Source organism: Camelus ferus, chromosome 24, assembly GCF_009834535.1.
Source record: "Camelus ferus isolate YT-003-E chromosome 24, BCGSAC_Cfer_1.0, whole genome shotgun sequence".
Classification (NCBI taxonomy): Eukaryota; Metazoa; Chordata; class Mammalia; order Artiodactyla; family Camelidae; genus Camelus; species Camelus ferus.
This window is the reverse complement of record NC_045719.1, coordinates 11,618,968-11,641,671: the sequence shown is the minus strand read 5'-3', so window position 1 is coordinate 11,641,671 and position 22,704 is coordinate 11,618,968. Positions and strand designations below refer to the sequence as shown.

At 45.6% G+C, this 22,704-nt stretch overlaps 1 protein-coding gene and 1 non-coding gene across 6 annotated transcripts in view; both read left to right on the top strand.

Moving 5' to 3' along the window:
- KCTD1 (potassium channel tetramerization domain containing 1) overlaps nt 1-22,704 on the top strand; it is a 158,271-nt gene that overhangs the window by 80,940 nt on the left and 54,627 nt on the right. The window contains exons 2-3 of one of the 5 annotated variants that reach the window (XM_032467396.1): nt 21,559-21,706; nt 21,967-22,073. The exons of the other annotated variants lie outside the window; for them this stretch is intronic. Of the exons in view, the coding sequence (XP_032323287.1) occupies nt 22,059-22,073 (15 nt within the window). The 5' untranslated portion in view covers nt 21,559-21,706; nt 21,967-22,058. The remainder of the gene's footprint in view (nt 1-21,558; nt 21,707-21,966; nt 22,074-22,704) is intronic. 5 annotated transcript variants of the gene reach the window in all.
- On the top strand, nt 3,646-3,717 carry TRNAV-AAC. The gene has a single exon. It is a non-coding gene; the product is annotated as a tRNA-Val (tRNA).

Below are 22,704 nucleotides of genomic sequence, written 5' to 3'. Positions count from 1 at the left end.
TGAAGAAGCCAGATGCACTGGGAAACCAGTCTTCATTCAAGTGCTGTCATGCGGGAAGGGAGAAGGAATATTCATTCTAGCTACTTACTAGAAAAAACATGCGTTCTATGTACCGTTGAAATAATTGTCGAAGTCTCATTTTGAATTTGGAGACTAGGCGGGAGGGATCCTCCTTTTTTTTTTTTTTTTTTTCCCTTAAAGATGGAATCAAACCTCTGTAAACACGACAGGAGAGTGTGTTTAACAACTATCTCAATGGTAGGTTATCTGGAGCGATTAGGATCAACCGCCTTGTTTACAGTGGATATTTTCCTCTTTTTTTTCCAGAAGTAGCTCATCACATACAATTGCCTGATTTTTAATATTACTTTGTGGCTACATTCTTTTTTCTGCTGCAGGAATGTTTGCTCTCTTAATGGAAAGTTTAAATTGGTGAAGAAACTAAATGGCATTAACATAAGTCTAGAACTTTTTTCCTTCATTCAGGGAACAATTACTGAGCACCTACTATTTTGGCTTGGGTACCAGGAATCTTTATAAATTAATCCATTTTCCACTTGGCAGGTAGTCTCATTGGCAAGATTTTGACCTCATTAAATATTAAAATGAGACTAAAATAAAGTTGAAAGGGGATGCACTCAATGTTTTGCAACAGTCACTTGGGGAGAAAATCTAATTTTACTCTTGCATGTTAATAGTGCATTGAGCACTCAGGTGTATGGCTTTAAATTGGTATGAACCCACGTGTATATCAGCTCACTCTATCAGATCTGATCTGGGGAATAGAAAAAGAAGTGTTTGCTGCTAAGGGAGAAAGTAGAAGCCATTCATCTAAAATGTAAATCTTTGGGTCACCCTGATTTAAAATCTGGCTCCCCTAGCAAACGTCACCTAAAAGGCCACCCTCTTGTCATTGTGGGTAGATTACAAGTAAGATGAGCCCTTCCTTCTGCCGGAACTGCTGGTTGTATGTGAGACCTCATAGGTTTTCACCTTGACTTAGGCCAAAGCTCCACTTTAGCGATTTAATAAAAAGTTCAACGTCAAGTTATCTTTTGGAATCTTAACTGCCCTTTTGAAAGCAAAATTGATGTAGGAGTTGCTGGGTTGAAAACCTTAGGATCAAACATAGACTAGTCACCTAGAACTTTTCTTTCTAGGACCTGTTTTACTTCTCTCGATTGATCATTCACTGTATTATACCAATCAGGATGACTTTTACAAGCCTTCTTTGGAGGACCTAGATTGGGGTGGGGTAGCGGAATTAATTGGTCCAAGAAGGGAGATTGATTGACCTTGATAAACGAAAGTGAAAGAAGACGTAGCTTTAGGATTTGAAACATTGCGCTGATCACCATTTTTATTTAACTCTAGAGGTGTTCTAAAGATGCTGCATTCAGCTCAGCTGTTGTCACTTGAACCCCTTGCCACCTGCTGAGTGCTGCCAGGAGGAGCAGGATTTTGCCCTGGGGGGGGGGGTTTGCAGAGGGCGGGCAACTCAGTGGGCTTCACAGCTGAAGTGATTCTTCTCTTGATGTGTGACTATCCCGGGGAAATAGACGGTCTTGTAAAGTTTTAGGCCCTTTGGGTTTTCAGATTTGAACAAGTTTCTCTTTGTCTCCTTTTGGGAGAGGACAGTCTCTGAATGGTATCAAGTCTTTATAACAGAGAAAGACCTTCTAGATGGCCTAGAAGTAAATGGGCGTTTAAGCCCTTTGAGATATCTCGCTGCAGCAAGGGCTAAGGGCTGAGATGAAACCTGGGCGGGAGGTGGGATCACTGAACGCCACGGCTGTAAACTAGACCACGGACCACGGTGTGTCATCCCCGCGGACGGCAGGAGGCCCAGCCTCATTAGACGTGTTTCAGGTTTTCAGGAATCCTCTGTGTCTTTCTGTCCAGCACCTTCTTTACAGTTAGATTTTCTTCCTTTCAGCTTATACTTTGACAGTCTGATGGAACCTTTTCTTTTTCCCTTAAATAGATGCATTTCTATCTGACAGCAAGCTTTCCTTACTGACTGGTTTTTGTTTTTTTTTTTTTAAGGTTATTCATATCATATCCTGAATTTTGTCCCAGTCTTGGGTAACAGAATTTTCAAAACTAATGGAAGTAGGAAACACCTGATAGAATCATAAGGCCAGAGCGTCTGAGCTTTAATTGGAGTTTTCACCACAGCAGTTCCCTCTCGGGCTGCTTTGCAAACCCTGGTGGGAACTTCCTTTTTCTGAGATTTGTGATTTGTGTTTAGCAATTGGAAACAGTTCAGCTCCTGCTGGCTCTCCAGGCAGTGAGTTTGGTTGTTTTTAATAACTGTGGGGGGCCGGGGGGGGTGATGGCACAGGGAAGTCCCAAAGGTGTGAAGGAGCAGGGGAGGGTGGTGAGGGTCTCCTACGTCAAGTCCATTTATGGGACCTGGAGGGGAGCATGGGACACACGCTGGAGCCCCTCAGCACTTCCCTAGTCACCAGCTATTCTTGGCCTCATGCCCCCTCAGCCCCATCTCCACCCGAATGTAGACATTTGGAAGTCATCTCTGTAATGCAAGCCTTTCCTGGGAGCACGTAGACTCTTTCACACCCCGAATTGCTGCTTTCCGCTTTCCGCTGATCACCTGGCAGTGAACCTCAGCAGATGGGCGTTTTGGCCTGGTCTGTGAGGAAGGAGGCAAGCTTGTGTTACCTGCAAAGGGCTGACAGATTTAAGAGAGCATTAGGTTGTAGGCTTCTGGGAGAAAAGGAGAGGAATTCGGAAAGGAATGCTGAAGGATGTCAGAGATAAATGTTGCTTCCTTTGTGAGTAATTCGGTTACCGAATGTCAAGACTAGTTTGGACGCTTGTAATTCTCAGTTTCTAGTTTCACTCTGGGTCCCCAGTCCAGGTTAACGTCCCCGGTTCAGTCCAGGGTCTCTCCACTCAATCCCCATCCTTCCTCTCTTAACACGAGACAAAGGGAACTATTGTTTATAGCATGGGGTCCCCTTTGGGCTTGGATTAGTTCTGATACCTAAACCTGCTGTGGTTTTTGCTGTGTCGTTTTTAAGGAACTTATGCTCACCATCCTGACTTCCTCACTGTTCTGGGTCAGCGAGTGGACGACTGGACCGAGTCCAGGCAGGAGTGGAGGGAGGGAACTGGGGGTCAGGGGCTGTTGTTTCACTGGGCTGCAGTCCAGAGACAAACGTGATTCCCTCCTTGCCGAGTTTGATGTCAACTGTCCCAACCTCTAGCTGACTCTGTGTTAGGAAGCGGGGTGTAATGATGAATAATAATAACCAAGATGAACTGAGGGCTCTGAAGTGGGCCCCCGACCAGCAGCCTCTCCACCCCTTGGGAGCAGAGGTCTACCCAGTCCTTCAAGGAGTCATGGTTATGATTTCCATTCTACAAAGAAGGAATCTCAGGGTAATAGATGTTGACTTAATTTGCTGAAGGTCTAACAACTGGTCAGTGACTCTGCTGGGATTTGAATCGAAGACTGTCTGATTCCAGAGTCTGTGCTTTTTAAATCCATGGTCTGTTGATTCCAAAGTTCTTCACTATTCAAATAAAAGAATCCAGTAGAGAGAAGATGATATAACATTAGACTCATATCACTACCTTATGAGCTTTCCTAGAGCAACTTAAGAAGAGAGAAGTTGGGGGGAGGGTATAGCTCAGTGGTAGAGTGTGTGCTCAACATGCACAAGGTCCTGGGTTCAATCCCCAGTACCTTCATAAAAGAAAGAAAGAAAGAAAGAAAGATCTTATTAAAATACAGCAAAAAAAAAAAAAAAAAAAAAAAGGAGGGGGGACACAAAAGAGTATTTCCAGTACTTAACATGCCTCCATTTTGCTGAGTGTGGTCCCAGCCTCTGCTGAATCTGGGGACAGTATCAGCCTCTTTTGAGAAGCCCCATCACATAGAGCAGGTTAAGAGCAGACTCCAGGGCCAAATCACAGCTCTGCCCAGGATCGCTAACCCGTGCTTCAGTTTCCTCCTGCGTCAGATGGCGACAGTGGTCGCACTTAGCCTCTTGGGTCATCAGCATTACTGTTTGAAAAGTTCTTAAAACAGGAGCACTCGATGAGCTTTTGCTCTTGTTTTATTATCTTGGCACAGAAGGTTTTGCAGATGAAGAAACTGGTCAGCTAATCTCGCCGATAAAGCCCAGTCTCAGCCTTCAGTTCTTCTCTTGTAAATATCTTGTCCAAATGCCGTGCTGTGTCTCCTTCTGGGGCGTCTGTTGCCTCGGGCCAGCAGCCGCACCCTCTGGTCTCCTGCTAGGTGGGAAATCGTGGGAGGCCTCTGGCTCTGTGGCTCCCCGTGCCCCCCTCCCTGTAGCCCAGACAGCCCATCCAGGTGGCTGCGTTACACCAGAGCAGGTTTTTCTCCCCTCTGCTTTTAAGATTTGCATACACCGTGGCCCTGGCAGGGTTTACCTCCACCCCTTCTTCTAAGTGTGTTCTGCAGACCCTTCCCATTCCCCTCTTTTCAGAGCCTTGCAGATTTTAAGTGCTAGAATAGGAGTAGGAGGTGATGGGTGTAATTGCTGCCCAGACCCCAGAGGATGCAGAGAAGTTGGCTGAGAATGGCATCAGCAGCTTTGCCCAAGAGAGCGAGTTTTATTTGGAATGCTTTGGGATTAAGGGAGCGGTCATAATACCGGGATTCTTAAAACATCGCGAAGGCTTTGGTGGTAATCACTTTTGCAAATTTTAATTTCAGTATCCGAGAAGTAGGGCCTGTATTTGGCTAGATCCTATGTTATACTGTTTGCATTTCCCTTAGGCATACTTGGACTATAATTTTCGAATTCTTGATTTCTGTCTTGGAATCAGAAGTTTTACTCTGAGTTGATGTGTACTAATAAATGCTTGAATAGACTGTGGAATCAGGGTAATGGGTTGGTGTCCTGATGCAGCACCACTGGCCAGTTAATGAGCTCTTCTGACTTGCTTTTAGTTTGATGGAGTGAGTGCTGTTGTAACATGAAAATGATCGGTAAGGCCGTACAGGGATGTGTTACCTCTAATCTAGGTTGCTCTGCAAATTATCACGGTATTCAGCCACCATGGTCCCTGCAGTATAAGTTTGTGGGTTTTAGAATTATATTAATTTTATAATTAATAATTAATAACTTTTAACTAATAGTTCTATTAATTTCACTAAGCCAGCTCATCTGGAATGTTGGTTTCTATCTTGTGATATTCTTTCAGACAAAACGATATATAAATAGATTTTAGATATTTTCTTTCCATCCTGAACAAATATTTCATTGTTTTTTATTTCAGAAAAAAAAAAAAGAGAGAGACTGGCAGGCTACTTATTTTTTCAGTGGAAAATATGTTGCTGTAGAAACACACAGACCTAAATAAAATTATAACGAGAGTACTAGAAAACTGAATTATGCCGGCTTCATTTTCTTCTCAACGTGGTGTTCATTCACACGTTGAATTTTTATAATTAACGGTAGGATATTCATGTGCTGGTGATTTCACTGTTTTCAGGATTCTTTTTTAAGGAGGAGCAGGTGTGATAAAGCTCCTGGTATGTTTTTCAAGTTGTTGGTTTTTTTTTTTGAACTTATGAAGAGCATCATGGAATCCTAGGTCCTATCCCCAGCATTTAACTATTATCTCAAGCGATATATTTTAGAACCACCTCTTGGGATGTGAGTGATGATCTAAGAAAAGTCAGGGTGAAGGAGACGGCTATACAGAAAAACTCTGGAAACAGGATTCATTTATTGAGCACTTACCATGTGCAAGGGCACGGGATTTGGAGGTAAGGAGTAACTTAGAAATAGTTAAGAGAAGATGCTGGAGACACTCTGGTGGGGCTTCCTAGGGCAGGTCAGGAGGAGGACTGGACGGAGGGGAAGAGGGCCTCGTTCCGTCTCATGACTGTTCACCAGGAACGCCTGGAGAGTGAACAGGGTGTATTACTTTGTGAAAAATGGGACCGAAGTTGGCCGACCAAACCAAAAGACTAAACGTTTAAACCTCAGAAGTGTGTAAGGAGAATGTGAAAACTCAGAGGAAGTAAACTCTCGCCTCGTCAAAATGTAAGCCTTTTCACTGCACTGACGTTGAGCCCTCTTGGGAAAGCCTCAGTGCCCTCCTCTTTTAGATGTCCCAGCACGAAGGGGGCTGCCACATCCCTCTTCCATATCAGCCCCTCTAAGGTTCACCCTGTTGTCAATCCACATGTTGTAAGACTGAGTAATTGTGCAATAACCCAGAGAAATTCAGAACAGATAACTGAGTCCCAGTTTTCCATTTCAGTCCCAGCTCTTCCAGTTGCTAAAGCCTGGCTCCCTTGGTACTGGCATCATTTCGTTCACGTCTCGAGCCTGGGGCCACACTATGAGTAATCGATTACTAAGGTACATGAGAGTAGTGCTTGACAGTTTGCAAAGGGCTTTCTTGTCTGTGATTTCATCCTAAGGGAGCTTTGTAGGGCTCTTCCTAGTGTCAGGGTCTGGGTTAGATAGGAGTGGGGGCACAGATCAGTTCCTTGTCCTTGGAGGCCTGCCAGTCTCAAAGGGGAGGCAGCCAAGTAACCTGAAGGTAAACCCTGACGTGGGCTAAGTCCTGGGGACACTCTCACACACAGCATAAGCCAGCTGAAGGGGGAGGGTGGCAACCCCGATGACACCCATCCTACAGACGAGAAAAACTGACCCGCAGAGAGGTCAGGCAGTTTCGCAAGTTCACCTCGCTCCCGGCGAGCGAAGTGCAAGTCCCAGTTCCAGGTCCCCGTGCAGGCCTCTCATGCCGCGGTACTCTCACGGCGGTGATTTGTAGCTGAAGCCACCAAAGCAGCGCAGTTAAGCATTCGAGAAAGAAGGGATAAAAAGGACACTGAAGCACAAGGGTGTGGGTGGATGTGTCTTAAAAACTAAAAGAGTCTTAGTGAGATGTTCGTGTTTTTGGCATTTCAGGGAAATAAAAGGGAATGTTCTGGGTTAGGATGGACTAGAATGGCCCGGCACACACTCGGTGGCTGACAGCTCTAGCCAGACGGCCTTGGGCTCTTTTCGCACCCTTGGGCGACTCCCGGGAGCCCTTTCCGCCGGCCTTGGGGGCTGGCCCCACGGGGAGCAGCGAGGGTTCTGGCTGTTGAAGCCTCACCCCCCCCCACCCTCTCAGGCCTGCAGTCTTTTCCACTTCAGCCAGAGCACTTAATTAAAAGAAAAAGTGAACACACTTCTGATGCAGTTATGACTAGTAAAAAGAACCAATAAAAATGACAATGAAGTGCCTGACAAAGAGAAAATGTTTAATGACACTAAGGCACTTTATGGGGCCAGGGTTTACCTCTTGGCACGGGATGACAGGCCTGCCCATGGAGGCTCTTCCGCGCTGCTGCTCCTCGGCAGGCACCCTGCCCAGCCAGAGCCGGTGAGCCGGGGGGGTTCTGTCATCCTGGGGTCACCTGACTTCTTATTGCGGGAACCTCGCTGGGAAGTGACGGCCACAGATGGGTAGCCCTTTCCATGGTGACAGCAGTTAACACGAGGTTTAAAGGACACTTTGGTGACACAGGAGCCAAAAGCAAACAGGGAAGACACAGTAGCAAAAAAGGAAAGGGGAGGTAAGTCGCTCAGGCATCACCAGTCTTACAGGACGTTTGGAGCAAAACTGACATTCTCCGTCAGTTCTAATGAGACCTACCGAAGGTGAGACCGGGCTAAAGCTAACAGAATATCATGCTCAGGATGGCCTGAGGCGAGTATTTAGCTCCTCTGTTAGGTGGGATAACGGGAATCTGGCTGTTCCTCGATATCCTCGGAGAATTGGTTCCAGGACCCCCGCCGATGCCCAAGTCCCTTCTATAAAACGGTGCAGTCTTTGCCTATAACCTATACACATCCCTCCCGTATACTTTAAATCATCTCTTGATTACTTATAATACCCAGTACAACGTAAGTGCCACCCAGGTAGTTGTACATACAGTATAAATGTTATGTAAGTGGTTGCCTGTCCGTCGCAAATTCAGGTTCTGCCTTTTGGACCTTTCTGGAAATTTTTCCCCAGTATTTTCGATCTGTGGTTGGTTGAGTTTGTGGAGGCAGAACCCAAGGATGCGGGCTGACTGTACTCCTGTGGTGAGGGGTACAAGCCCATAGTAAGTGCTCAATAACTGATAACTTCAAAGACATTCCAGTTACTTAGCGATTATTGACAGGCTAGAGGAGAAGCAGAGGGTTGTATACCATTTCCAGCTGATCCTCAGCATTCTCTTCTAGAGCTCAGACACGGGATCCCAAAAACAAAATAATCACAAAATATTTATAAACGCAGGTGAAAGAAAGGAAACATGCAAAGAAACCAGCTAGAGAGGCCACATCTGTGGTAAGAACAGAACAACGATAATCAAAAGGCAAATAATAAAAACTGTCAGGTTTAGAGGAAAATGGATATTAAATTCTGGGTAACCCCTGTTTGAGCCAGTGTGTAACTCACTAAAATATAAAAATAAAATTAAATCCCCAAACTTCTTTTAAAATTGTCAAATTTTATTTATTTATTTATTTATTATTTATTTATTTATGGCAGTTAGGTTTATTTATTCTTAGAGGAGGTACTGGGGATTGAACCCAGGACCCCATGCATGCTAAGTGTGTGCTAAATCCTCTAGTTTTTATTCTCTCCTCCTTTATACCATGAACAGGATAATTTAAATACACAACTATGAAATGTTTATAAAGAATTGATTTTGGACTCCCACTAGACCTTAAACAGAAAAAATGGAAATGACTTACAAGTACTGACAATTTAAATCTTCAGTGTTCAATAAAACTATCCATCCCATTAAAAAATACACAATCTGACTTTTCCTAATTATAAGCAACAAATTGATAGAAATGGATCTCTTTTTATTTACAATTTTCATTAGAATGTTGTGATTCCAGTAAAGCATACTCTAAATTTGTGCAAAAAATATCTTAATCGTATAGAATATGGAGCTAGGGATCTTTTAAACTTTTATCGTTAAAAACAACACGTGACCAGATGATAAATTGCAGGGCCTTTTTTTTTTCTTTTTAATAGTAGTTTTAAAAACATCCTCATGTCCACTTTACAACCAGAAAAGACCTCATCCAGATACAATAAAGAATATGGAACTTGCTGGCAATGTGTCGCACAGAACAGTGGCACTCTTTGTGTTAAAGTGCTAATTTGAGTGAAATTATGTCATGCCTTTAACTCTCTTTTCCTACGTGGCAAATAAAAGACTTGCTCAACTGACAGAAACCATCAGATATTTCACATTTTAGTCATTTAGTTTGTACCAACACATTTAGAAACGAAGTCAGTAAATACTATCTGCATCATGAAGTATGAGCTGTGATTAGATTCTCGGCCTTCAAAGCATTGCTCGGTACCAGGGCTCCACATCTCATTCCTGAAGAATTCTTCCCCATGATCGATGCAGTAGCTAACATAGGTGTGTCGCACGTTACTGTAAATACTCCGCGTACGAGATTCCATCCAATCCTCATAACAGTCTTGTAGCCTGAACAGCCTGCCCGGGGAAGTTTGGTCAGTAAACAGCAAACCCAGGATTGTATCCCAGGTCTCTTGACCATTTATTTAACAGACACTTACTGAGCACCTACCACGTGCTAGACGACCCAGGAGAGAACAAGACGGGAGGTCTCATTTCTCATGGACTTGACATTCAGGTGGGAGAGACAGACGTTAAAACTAAAAAAAAAAACTATCGTTAAAATAGACTGAAGTCACTGGGTGGCTACTCCCTCTCCTTCCATCAGGTGGGTCCCACCCCTACAGGAGCGGGCCGCACACACTGACCCCTCGGCCAGCCTCCTCTCAGATGAGGCTCCGCGCGAGCCCGGAGCAGACAGACCTGTGACTGGCCTCGTCCACTCCTCCAGGTAAACGTGCACACTTTTAAATGAGCCTCATCAGACCTAATTTTAGGGGAAGGACGGGTAACCATGGAGAACAGGTGTTAGCATCGTTCCTTTCTTATGCACTCCAGGTGGACAGCACATCTGACTGCCTCAGCTTGTTAGGCAGGGGGAGGAAATGGAGACCCAGAGGATTGGGCAGCAGAGTCTGATCAGGAATTGGGAAGTGATCTTGATTCACAGGCTCAGAACGGCTTTCCTGGTCAACAGAGCCCCCTCTCCTCCTTTGCGAGGTGTAACCTTTGTGATGTGATTGCTTCAGACTTTCTTCAGTTGATTCCCATCCTGGAATCATGCCTCCTGTGCCTTCAGAGGACTTTCTCTGGGGGCCATCCTTCCCCACCCTGCCTCACTGAGGGCATCTGTCAGAAAACCTGTGCTTGTCTCCCAACTCCTGGAAAAGAAAGCAGCTGAGGGATCACTCATGGAGTCAAAAGATGATCGCAGCGTGGGTGGGCACTGCTCAGTGCAGGTTTCTGATGCTAGCGGATCGTGGGATTAACGTTTGGGAATGAGATCAGCTGGCATGGCTGCTGGTTACTGCCCTCCGCTCACTGTGTGTCAATCAGGCTAACTCACCTAAACCAGTTTACGGGAAGCCCTTCTCCTTGAGACAGACGTTACCGGAATACCTGGTCAGGTGACCTTTAGAAGCCCTTGTGCCCTGAGAACCTATGATTTCATCCTGGCGAAAATGTCTGCAAAGCAGAATTTTACAAGTGAAATGTTTGTAGCTTAGATCACAGCTGAAAGACACGGAGGGAAATGCTGTTTTCGAGCTCTCATTTGTCCTTGATGAGAATTCTGGTGTCGGGTCTGGCCATTTCAAGTTAAACATGCCTTGGTATGCTTTCTAGTGTCTGTTGCCATTTCTGGAAGGGATTTATGTTTTAAGGATGTAGGCTTTTTTTTTTTAAACAATATTTGACTTAATATGATGTAGAAAGCAATGTTTCTGACTTGACATATTTTCAACCTGTGGTTGAAATTTTCTGATTTGGGGTTATTTTATCTTTTATTTGCTGTGTGCAGAGTAGCCCTTCAAAATCTAATGGCTAAATATTTTTAAGAGTGAGAGTTAATATTTTCATGATTTTTATTCATTCAACCTTTTGCCCAAGGTCCATTCCAGGGATGTTGCTTTTTTTCCTCACTGCTCTATTCCCAGCGCCTGGCACCGTGGTTGGCACATTTTAGGTGCTCAAAAGTCTTTGTAGAAATGAATAAAAATATTTTGTAATACCGTTAAAGGTTAATTTATAATCTTTACCCTCCCAGCCTTAAGGAGAATGGATCTAAATATTTCACTCTCATTTGAAAAAATGAAAACTAATTCTTTAGCTGTGAAGGTTAGAAATAAAAAGCACATAGGATTTAAAAAAAAAAAAACCCTACGTTTCCTTAATTAAGTATTTGTTGCACACCTACTGTGTGCCTGGCACCATGCCCTGCTCTGAAGGGTCAGGCAAAGAAGACAGTGCCCTGAAGATGAATTCAGGTTCTGTACTGCGTACGTTCCAAATGTAACTTGTTCTCTTCTGTTGAATTCTTAGCCCAGGGATGGCATACACCCAAATAAATCAGCAGCCAGGTTAAAAGTGGTGTTGGAGCTCTCCTAGTAGAGATGTGAATATGGCTGGTGAGCCGTGCCCTCTGGGGATGCAAGTGTGCAGGGCCAAGGTGGACTTGCCCCGAGGTCACCGCAGCTGGACTTCAGCCTCCTCTTCTGTGCATTAGGTCTGGCCCAGTGTCCTTCACCTCTCCACCTCAAGCCTGCTCAGGATTTTCTTTTCATTCTTTTTTCCCTTTACCCAGAGCCCTCATTTCCCCTCTGCCTGCTCAGCCTCCAACCCCATAACAACTAAGAGAAACCTTTTATAGCGGAATCCATTTGATTTCATGGAATCATCCAAGATGTAGTGTTAGCTCAAAGTATAGAGCTGGCAGTGCACAGATGCGGATTTCTTAGGGAGGGAACTCCGACTTTCAAGCGTTGGTGTTATTATTTGGGTTTAGGGAAGAGTTCCTTTTGCTTGTCTGTCTGTCTGTCTGTCTGTCTGCGTTGAGCTTTTGTGGCTACTTGGCCTCTTCTCGCTCTCCTGGGTTAATTCTGTCGATATTAGGACACATGCTGTGTTAGGAAGCAGCAGTGACTGGTCGCTAATGCCATTTCTCCTTTATGAGACTGGATCGCGGGCTCCAGACACTTTTTTGTTTGCTCAAAGATACGGAGAATAAAATCCATCCCCTCACCGTTGTTTGACTCCTTCTGGGAACCTAGGTCTGTTCTGGCTTGGCACAACCTCCTTGAGTTACGTTTTCTTTTAAATTTAAAGATTATGGTCTGAGAGGGCGAAGTCCAGTCAATAAAAGGGTAGAAACCTACCTGTCTGTTTTCCCTTCTGGGTGCTTTTTTTCAATATACGGATTTCTCTTGGTTCTTATTCTCCCTGGGGCTTTGCTCTTAGTTGTCATTTCACCGGGATGCAGAGAGAACAGAGCAGGGAGGACGGAAGGAGTTTGATCTGAGTGACGTGGTAGACAGAGGGAGGTGTACGAGCCAAGCCCCTGAGACAGGAAAGAGCATGGTACGTTCCAGCATATTCCAGAACAGAGAGGAAGTCTGTGGGCTTTGCGCTTGGAGAGTGCTGGGGAAGGGGTGAGAGAGAAAGCTGAAGTGTTGGGCACCCACGTTGTGGCGTCTAGCCCACATTAAACTTTCAGACCTTGTCTCTGGTCTGGGCTGTTACCGAAGCAGAGGAGGGCAGGATCCAACGTGCTTGCTTTTTTTCTTTTCCTTCCTTCCTTCCTCCCTCCCTTCCCTTCTTTTTTTAAACAAGTTCTCTTCATTTGAGATACGTGGACCTTGGACTGGAGAGGAACTGGAGCGAGGGAGAGTGATGGTGTCCAGGGACTAAGATAGCAGTCGTGGGAGTCGGGAGAAGTGGTAGGCGGTCCCAGAGCTCCCCGGGGGGTGGGGGGTGGGTAGAAGTCATAGGACACAGAGGCTGGTGATGGGGATGGAAGGAGTTCAGGCAGTGGACGGATGGATGACAGTGCTACCTACTGAAACGGGGGCCTCTGCGGGGGGGCCCTGGGGAGAGGTGATGAGTTCTGCTTTGGAGATGTTGAATTTGAGAGGCTGCTGGGACACCCTAGGGAAGTGATGGATAAGCAGGTAGATAAACAGGTCTGGCAAAAGCCGGCTGGAGGGTAAAATTTGGAAGTTCACCAGTTGCTGGCGTGCATCCAGGGGGGCAGAGGGGACGGAGGGTTGTAGAGTATCAGGACCAGAGGGAGCAGTGGGGTTTGTTAACGCCACTGAGATTTCAAGAGGAGATCACGTGTCCATCCTCTGGCTTCTCTGCTGAGCAGTTTTGTGGGGTGACAGGCAGTGGGCAGAGGCCACGTGGAGGGAACCGAGGGAGGGATGAGAGGTGGGGAAAGGGAAACAGCTGGGCTGCTTTCAGGTTTGATGCTCAGAGGGGTCACGAGAGCGGGAGCTGGGGCTGGAGACGAGTTTGGAGGGGATTTTGTGCATTTTTAACACGAGAGAGACATGAACATATTTACATGCTGGTGGGGAGGAATCGATTGAGGGCAGGAAGGACAGGGGGGTGGCCAGACCCCAAGGACAAGTGGGGCGACTGGCTTTGACTTTTCTAATATCACAGAAGGAAAAGACTGACCCAGGTTAGACTCGACGACACTGTGGCCTCACCTGCCCCTCAGGCCCCCGGAGGCCCCTTCATCACATCGGCCCACCCAGCTCCCTGGGAGTCTGGGATCCTGGTCATAAAAGATCCCGGCTCCCACTTCAAGGGTGCTCCGCATTCAACCCAAGAACATCCTTTATGTTTTAACAGAGTCAGTGACAAAGTAGAGGATCATGTCCAAGGTAGGGGCCCATTTTAGTGGAAGGACAGCTGGATAAAATAGGAACACTGTCTGAAAATGTTCCTCAGACCAGGGAGGGAACGGATGAGTTGCATTCTGTGCAACGTGCTGGGTTCTCAAGTTTCTCAGAATTAAGATTGGCACTTGTTGGCATCACTTTAACTGATGTCAAGTGTCGTGCATGTGTGCAGAGAGAGACAGTTTCTAGGTTTCAGGTTTCTATTTGCTGGCTTTTTCTGGGGGGAAAAGTACAGTGATTTGCAACAAGTGTAATTTTTTATTATGTTTTCTTAATTCATAAATTATTTTTTAGAACAATTTTAGGTTCCTAAAAAAATGGAGCAGAAAATTCAGAGAGTGCTCATAGACACCACGGCCCGCACAGTACAGCCTGTCCCACCATCGACATCTCAGCGTGGTGCGTTGTTACAATCAGTGACCCTCCCCGACACCTCCTTAGCACCCAAACTCCATAGTTCACATCAGGGTTCATTCCTGCCGTTGTACGTTCTGTGGGTTTTGACAAATGTCCAAGGACACGCACCCCCCAGCGCAGTCGCCCACACAGCGGTTTCACTGCCCTGTGCTCCTCCTTGTCATGCCTTCCTCCCCTGTTTGTTTATTTGTGTGTTTGTCTGCAGTAATCTTAGCCCATGTAAACATAAAAATTAGTTTTTCAGTCTCTCCTTCTGAAGATTTTAGTAGAACCTTGATAACAGCTTTGTTTTGGTTCTGAGTACTTGTGTACCTAAAAGAAACATTCACTGACCTGGAATTATGACTTTGAAGCAATAAGGCATCTAATTCTGGCTTTATTCTTCCCTCTGTAAGTGTTCTCTGCCCCACTTTTTAAGCTGTCTGTCGTTAACATTTCGAGGAAGGCTTTTTTCTCCCTTCTTTGGGGAAAGGGGGATGAGGGATGGCCCGCTGAGGGGGCAGAGAGACCCGCCCTTGACCCGCCCCAATCCCCCCAGGGCAGCCAGCTGAGGTTGCGTTCTGGGCCTCTCCTGGGCTGGGCAGGGCGGGTTTCTGTACTCAAAGGGCCAGCAGAGAAGCAGAGAAGCCCTGCTTCTTAAAGACGCTGGTGACAGTGTTTGCAGCAGGGGCCTTAAAAGACAAGGAAAGGTAGTTTGGAGATTAAGGGGTTAAAGTGTTAGTGTTCAGGGCTCTGCTTTTTCACTCCGGGCTGCTTTGTACAGAAAATATGTTGCTTTAAAGCCCAGGAAAACTGGTCATTGTAAATTCTGTGGTCCGAAAATTGTTGGGAAAAAAAATCCCCAAATATGTGGGGAGAATTGGACTGAAAATACCAGTTCTTCAGAGAAGGGCCCCCTGGGCTAACGCGAAGCTTCCTGGTTCCCGCGCTGTGTTCCCTGTCACCGAGGCTTCGCCCAGGTCCCCTCGGTTACACGCCAGCGTCCCCTCTGGACGAGAACCAGGGTGGAAATAGGAATCTCTTCTCCGACGTCGCAGTGCGCCGTTGTCGTGACTTTTGACGTCTCTGTTTGGCCAGAATTCGTATTTACCTAGTATTTTTCTATGGACTGTTTCACACTCATCCCAAGTGATAGTAATCACAGTGTCACAGGTTTGACGTGCTAGCTGTATTTTCTAGTGCTCACTGAAACAACTTAAAACTATTTAGAAACAAGAAGGCGCACATCCCCCCTGTTTGGAAACAGCCGTCGAGACCACAGCCTCACAGAGCCCAAAGGACCCCCCAGATTCCCTGAGTCGATGCCCTGGAGTGGGTGGTTCAGCATGCGTGCCAGGCGTGGTCTCCCTCGTCCGGTTCCTCCCTGGCCCCCAGAAACGTCAGGGAAGGGCTGCTTCCTTGCTGGTTTCTGCTCATAGTCACCTAACACAATTTTGTGCATTCGTGGATTTTTTTCCCCCACTCAGAGGAAAATCCTCTTCTCCTCTTTAGAGACTGGTCTCCTGCCTCCAGGATTGTGTAAACCGATGGCCCCACCCTGGGGGTGGAGCTTAGAGATACTGGGATCATTTGCATATTTCTCAACTACTCTTAAACACCTGCCACAGGTGCTGCGTGGGCTCTGGAAGGAGAGCTGCCCGTCAGACTGACAAGAGCTTCTATATTCTCAGGGGCGAGACAGACAAAAAGGGGAAATACAGGATATAGTAGTAAGAGTTGTACAGAACTGGAAACCCCAGGGACAGGACAGGTGGTTATGGGGACGTGGGGCTGCTTAGATGGGGCACAAAGGGGCCCACCCTGGGCACAGGGTTTCAGGCAGAGGAAACAGCTCGTGCCAAAGTTTGGGGAAATCATGGGGAAGTATCAAGTTATTTCTGGTTTGCAAGGCAGGGAATGAGGTGGAACAGTTGGTTGGACCTTACTGGAGGTGATGGGGAGTTAGGGACCCTGGCTTCCACAGAGTCCCATGTCCCAGAATTCATCACGGGACGCAAAGCAGATCACAAAGCGGACCAGAGCGCATGCGTTGCTGCAGTCTGTCTGAGGCCTGTAGCGGGTGACATAGCGTCTTAACTACATCTGATCTGTCAGGGATCCTCACCAGGGGCCCTGCCTGATGCATGGGGCTGTCTGTACCTCGCTTAGCACGAGGCCTGGCCCACTGGAGCATCAGGAAAGGCTATGCTAGCCACATCTTCCCCTGAACCCCTGAGGCCTTCTGGAAAGTCCTTATTGGTAGAAAGAGTTGCATTGTGAGACAAACCCAGATTTGAAAAGTCACTTGGGTAATTCTGCTCTTTGCCAGACTCCTCAAAGGAAGGCTCTGGAGACCAGCAGCTGGTATTGGCTGGGTTTTCTAGGAGAGGGATTTTTTAGGGTAATGAACTCTTTTGATATGCAGCGTTCTTTCCAGAGGACCTGCCTGGGTAGAATTTATCCAGGCAGTTCATATACACGGGGAGAGCAAGGCATTTCATTAGGGGAAGAGTGAAAGCTGTGGCTCTGACAGATAAGTCTGGGAGGGCGTATGTGGTTCTGTGCCTTTAGATTCTTTTCTTAATTTAAAGAATGTTTTATAATTTAATACATGCATATTACATTTTTTAAATATGCCGTGAAAAATCACCTTGCCTCCTACTCCTGACTTTCAGTTCCCCACTTTCCTCCCTAGAGAGAACCGCTGGTACGTTTTCTTACAAATTCGTATGATTCAAATGTTTCATGTGCACATTTAGACAGACTGCATATGCACCCCATGTGAGTTTTGAAAGGTGGTTCTTTCCTGAGTGTTTGGAAGTAGAGTGGCTACTCAAAGGTTAGGAAGAAAAATCAGACGAGGTAGAAAGATGGTAGAGTCATGTCATTGGGATATTGATTCCTGAGCATGAGTGAATTTGGGGGTTCACATAAACAGTACAAATTATTGCGCAGGGGAAAAATTAAAATCATATGTGTAGTTCAGTGGAATTAATTCTATCTGTAGAGACAGATTGTGTGAAAAATAAAATAGGACCTTGAATGTTCCGGTTATGCATATTCTAGGGGAATCTTTTGCAGTCTTTTCTTCTGTCTCTCAGCAAAGGCTGAGAGGGATTGGCGTGCTTGTGAGCACTTCATCTTGGCCCCCGAGCAGCCAGTGTGGTCCACGAGAAAGCATGGACGTGGGCCTGGGAGCTGTTCCCAGAGACCTGCAGGTGCCCACCATCCCTGCCCCCAGCTGGAAAGCAGGCTGTTCGTGCAGGTGAGGGCCAGCGTCCTAGTCCAGTCCTTAGGGTGAGCACCTCATCTGGTGGTAGCTCTTCGATGCACCTCCTGAGCTGGGCAGCAGGAGATACCACAGTTGGTGACCTCAGGGCATTTGCACTAGAAGCCAGCAGGGTAACAGTTGAGAAGCTCACAGGTTCCCTGCCCCTCAGTGTTGTGTCCAGGGCAGCTCCTGAGCAATGAAACCCCTTGTAAGGAAACCTGTTTAACTCAGTGTTTCCCAAACTGGTTGACCATTAACTCACCATCTTCCCCTACCTGGTGATACCTAGCACTACAACTTCTCGTAGCATTTTGGAAAACATCACCAGGGAAAAACCTAATTTTTTTTGCAACTTTAAAAAATGCATCTCTCTGTGTTTATTTGTACTATTTAAAATAATTTTAGCTCTGATCATTTAGAAACTGCAAGTTTCTACCCACATGACTGTCAGCCACCAATACTGCTTTCAGCTTCAAGGAGCAGCGTACAAGCACTTACTGGAGATGCTTGAAATCTGCCTTAGTTCTCAGCCACTTCCTGGCTTTGTATCTGGTCAGATTCCTTAACCTCTGTAAACCTCAGTTTCTCTGAAAATGGTGGTCTATTAATTCTTATTTTAGGGTCATTGCAGACACTCAATGAGTTGACTCACGTAAAACACGTGGCACATAGTAAGCGCTCAGAAAACACTTTTTTATTCGTGAGCTGCGCGCAGATTGGCTGTTCAACAGAGTCTGTAGACTCTTGTCTAGGGCATAGATGCCATCAAGATTTGATTAAACTTGAGAAAATTATAGTTGAGTTTTCTAGGGCTGCCGTAAATGACTTAAACAACAGAAATGTGTTATCTCAGTCCTGGAGGCCAGGAGGGTGTCAGCAGGTTTGGTTCCTTCCCCGGGCTGTGAGGGGGAGTCTGTTGCATCATGTCCCCTGGCTTCCGGTGGTTTGCTGGCAACCTCTAGTGTTCCTTGGCTTGCAGTCACGGCACCCCTGTCTCTGTCTTCACATCCCTGTGGGGTTCTGCCTGTGTGCTCATCTGTGTTCAAGTTTCCTCTTTTTCTAAGGACACCAGTCCTACTGGATTAGGGCCCACCCTAACCTGCAGTGTGACCTCATCGAAACACATCACACCTTCAATGACCCTATTTCCAAATAAGGTCACCTTCTCAGGTCCTGGGGGTTGGGACTCGGACATAGGAGTATTTGGGGGAACACAGTTCAACCCACAACACCGATAATGTGGTCAATCCCACTAAGAACATATACGAGAAAAGAGATCTGGTTTAATATTCAGTTCTGGGATTTTGTACTAGTTTTTTGTTTTTCTTGGGATAGCTTTTTTTTTTTTTTTTTTTTTTACCCCCAGTCACCTTTATTAAGGTTGAATTACATACAACAAAATGCATCCATTTGAAGCGTACAGTTCGGTGAATTTTGACAAGTGTGTATGCCTATGTAACCACCACCCCAGTCAAGATACAGATCATTTCCATCATCCTGGAAAGTCTCCTCCTTTCCCACCCTAGTCGGCCCCCTGCCATAGCCTGGCCCCTAGGCACTCACTCCTGGTTTGCTTCCTGCCCCTGTGGATTAGTTATAGTTGTGCCTTTTCTAGCATTTCATATAAATGAAATTTTACAGTATGTACATATATTCTTCTGTGCTGGCTTTTTTGCTTGTGTCTGCTTTTAAAGTGAACCATGATTCCACAGGAATCTAGAAGCTTTTCATAACTATAAATCCAGCCCTTAGAATCCTGTAGCCAGATGGAGTGCAGTTTTGATAGATCTTTTAAAAAACATTGATTATTTCCTAATTATGCCTGTGGTCCTGTATTAGATACCTGATGCTCCCATGAAACCCTCAGATCAGCCTTGTGAGGTAAGTTTTCTTTTCTTCATTTATAAAAGAGGCAATTTCTTAGGGCATTTTGTGGGGTTTTTGTTTGTTTTGTCTTTGATTAACTGCTACCTGGAAAATGTGTTTAGTTGAGAGGAGTTGAGCATCAGAATGTTGGAATATGGCTGTAACGGTATTTTAGTGAAGTGTCACAAGTTCTTTGTAAAGATTAAACAAGACAGAGCGATTTAAGTGTAGAGTGTAAAGCCTGGCACACTTGGGGCCAGGGCCCCCCAAGTGCTACTTGTCACTCTGGTTCTTAATGGGCTCGGGCTGTCCCAGCTGGAGCCCCTCTGTGATAACCCAGGCCCACACTGTTCACCCTTTAGGGTCCCGGAAGGGCTCCCCTCCTCCAGGGAGGTATGGGTCTGGCAGAGGGAGGGTGGTCCTCTCCTCCCCTTCCCCTCCAGCAGCACTGCCTTTTTCTGCTTTTCAACTGCAACTAAAGTGTAAGCTTTCTTCTGAAAAGTAGAGGTTCCCTGTGAACAAATGATGGTGCTCCCCTGAAGCTCCAGCCTCCTCATTTGGGCAGGAGAAGGCTTTGTGACTTTGGGCAGCAGGAACACTCGAACCCAGCTCTCCAGACTTCCAGCCTGTAGATAACTAAAACAGGGGCGATGCCAGCCCGGCACTGAGATGTCGTGATGTTGTGCGAGTTCAGAACAGGGACTGCCTTATCCATCTCAGCATTTCAGGGCCAGCCAGGATGGAGTAAATGGTTACAGGCATGTATATGGAAAGTTACCCATCTTGCTCGTCTTACTCCTTGTCTGGGACATATTAAACATTTTAGAACTGAAATATGGAACTGGTTGGCACCATCTTTTCAGCAGTTATTTTTATTTTTGTTTTTTTAGTTCTAATTTGTCCTATTTTCCTCATTCCTTGCCCTTCATATCCCATTTGAAATAACGTGTGAATTAAGGTCAATTAGCTTGTGTGTTGACATCTACCTCCAACAAAATCTCCGAATTATCTTCATGTCTATCTTGAAGAGGTAGTAATTTCAGCTCAAGTGGCAATTCCAAAGCAAAGAATTATACTTAATAACCTTCACGGGGGTATGTGAGGTCTTCTGTTGTGGCGCCTGAACAAACATTCTTCGTCATCAGTAATTTCGGTGGGCTCTCATGTGACCTCCACGTGGCACCACAAGGTGACATAGGGCTCCAGCTCTCTCCGGGGAGACGGCAGAGGGAAGAGAGCTGGCACCGATGCCGGGCGCACTGGGCGCTTCCCAGCCGTGGACCCAGAGCAAGGCCTCGAGCCTCAGTTTCCCTTTTTTGGGAAACAGTCACAAACTAGCTCTTTTCCAGCCCGGAGTTCATTTGCTATTTATTATCAAGATATTGATATGCAAATTGTGCTTTAGAGCCGCGAGCACAAGCATGGTCCCAGTGTTGTGGAATTGACATTAATTTCGCTAGGCGTCCGTCAGAGTTGGTGAGGACATACTCATGCTAACTGGAACAGGTACAGTGAGTAGGCTCCTGCTGGAGGTGTCTCAGTAAGACTGAACTGAGTTGATTTTGACGCTGCTTTTCAGATTTTTCGGTTTACAGTAACAGTTGGCAGCAATTGGCTCCAAGTGTATAGACTTTTACCTGAAACAGCCATAGTCCCGCTCCACGATTTTTTTTTCACATTTCAAGTATGCTGATTTCTTACCTCCTCTTGTCTCCTTCATCCAACTAAATACCTTAGTGCAACTGAATATAGCTTTAGAGAGAGAAGTGGTAATCACTGCTTAATTTAATTTCCATATTCCAACTACGTGCAACAGGATATATCAAGCACATTATTAGCAGATAAAATAATTCCAGTGATGGAATTTATTTTGAGTCTTTGTGGCTGTAAATGGTTGTGTGACTATTAAGAGATCATCTCCCCAAATGGTGATAAACAGGCCAGAAAGTTAAGTGTCGCGATGACTAACTTCATTTGATTACCTTTTAGTTTAGGATTTCCCTTAGAGGGCCAGCGTGTTTTTTAAATGTAAAGATTTAGAATATCTATTTGTTTTAACACGGCACTTCCCCAAACGATACTGGACTGACTGACAAACCACTCTGTGCCTCAGTTTCCCCAAAGCAGTTGGTATTTTAACCTCACTCTCGTGTCAGACTCATCTTCCCCTTTTTTGTCTTACAAAGGGGAGGCACGCTCTCTGTTTCTGAGGGTACGTCCATCCACGTGGACATCCTCCAGGCTGTGGCTGACTAAGACCCTTAGCAGAGTTCGGCGTTCCTGAAGACGTGGGAAAAGCAGTACTTGGGGATTTAACGTCATTGTGAAAGTCAGGCAAGTTTTCGTTCACCTGCTGTCTTCACTGAGCTTGAAGTTGTACTTAAACCGATTTGAGAATAAAGTAGTAAAAGTAACAAAGTAGTAAAAAAAAAAAAATAAATAATAAAAGTAGGGAAAAAAAGGAATGTACTGCTTATTATTCTTGGGAGTTAATGACATCAGAAGTTCATTGATAGACGTTAACGTATATTGGATAATATATATATTCTCTTTTCTCGGTAGGAAAGATAACGAGTCTCTTGGTGTTTGTGTAGTGTACAGCGCAGTGTAAAGTAAGCTGGGACCTCGCAGCCAGTTCAGAACTCCTGGAAAAAGGACTAGGAACGGTTGTAGGAGCGACCGATGTATGGATGGGTATTTTGTGAGTATCTCTTAACAGTAATCATCAAATCCTTTACAAATAGCAGTTATCATCTGTAAAATTTTTAAAACCATCGTTGAAAATAATAGCTTACCAAAAAATAGCTTACAGTAGGGAGGGTACAGATCAGTGGTGGAGCACATGCTTAGCATGCATGAGGTCCTGGGTTCTATCCCCAGTACCTCTGTTAAAAAAAGAAGAGCTTACATTCTTTTTAAGGTTATACTCCAGGCACTGGATAAGTGCTTTTCATAACCTGTCTACTCTTTTACATGAATTATTGAATTTCCACGATAATCATGAAAAGAATTATTATTGCCTTCTTAAAGATGGGGAAACTGAGGCACAGAGTGGTTAGATCACACAGGCGGCACGTGATGGAGGCAGGACTGAAGCCCAGCGCTCTGGCCCTGCAGCTCTCCCGTCCGTTCTGCCTCTGTCTACCATTGCTGATGTGTTGGGGATACTTTTCCAAATAGAATTATAAAGAGTAGCTGTCCGTTCGTAAGATTATACCATAAAATATTTCACTTCATTTAAAAATGTTATGCTTTTATTACCAAGTAAACGTCCGCCTGAGTTAGTCAGAACGTTTCTCACAGGCCTCTGTGTGTAAATAACGTGCAGCTGT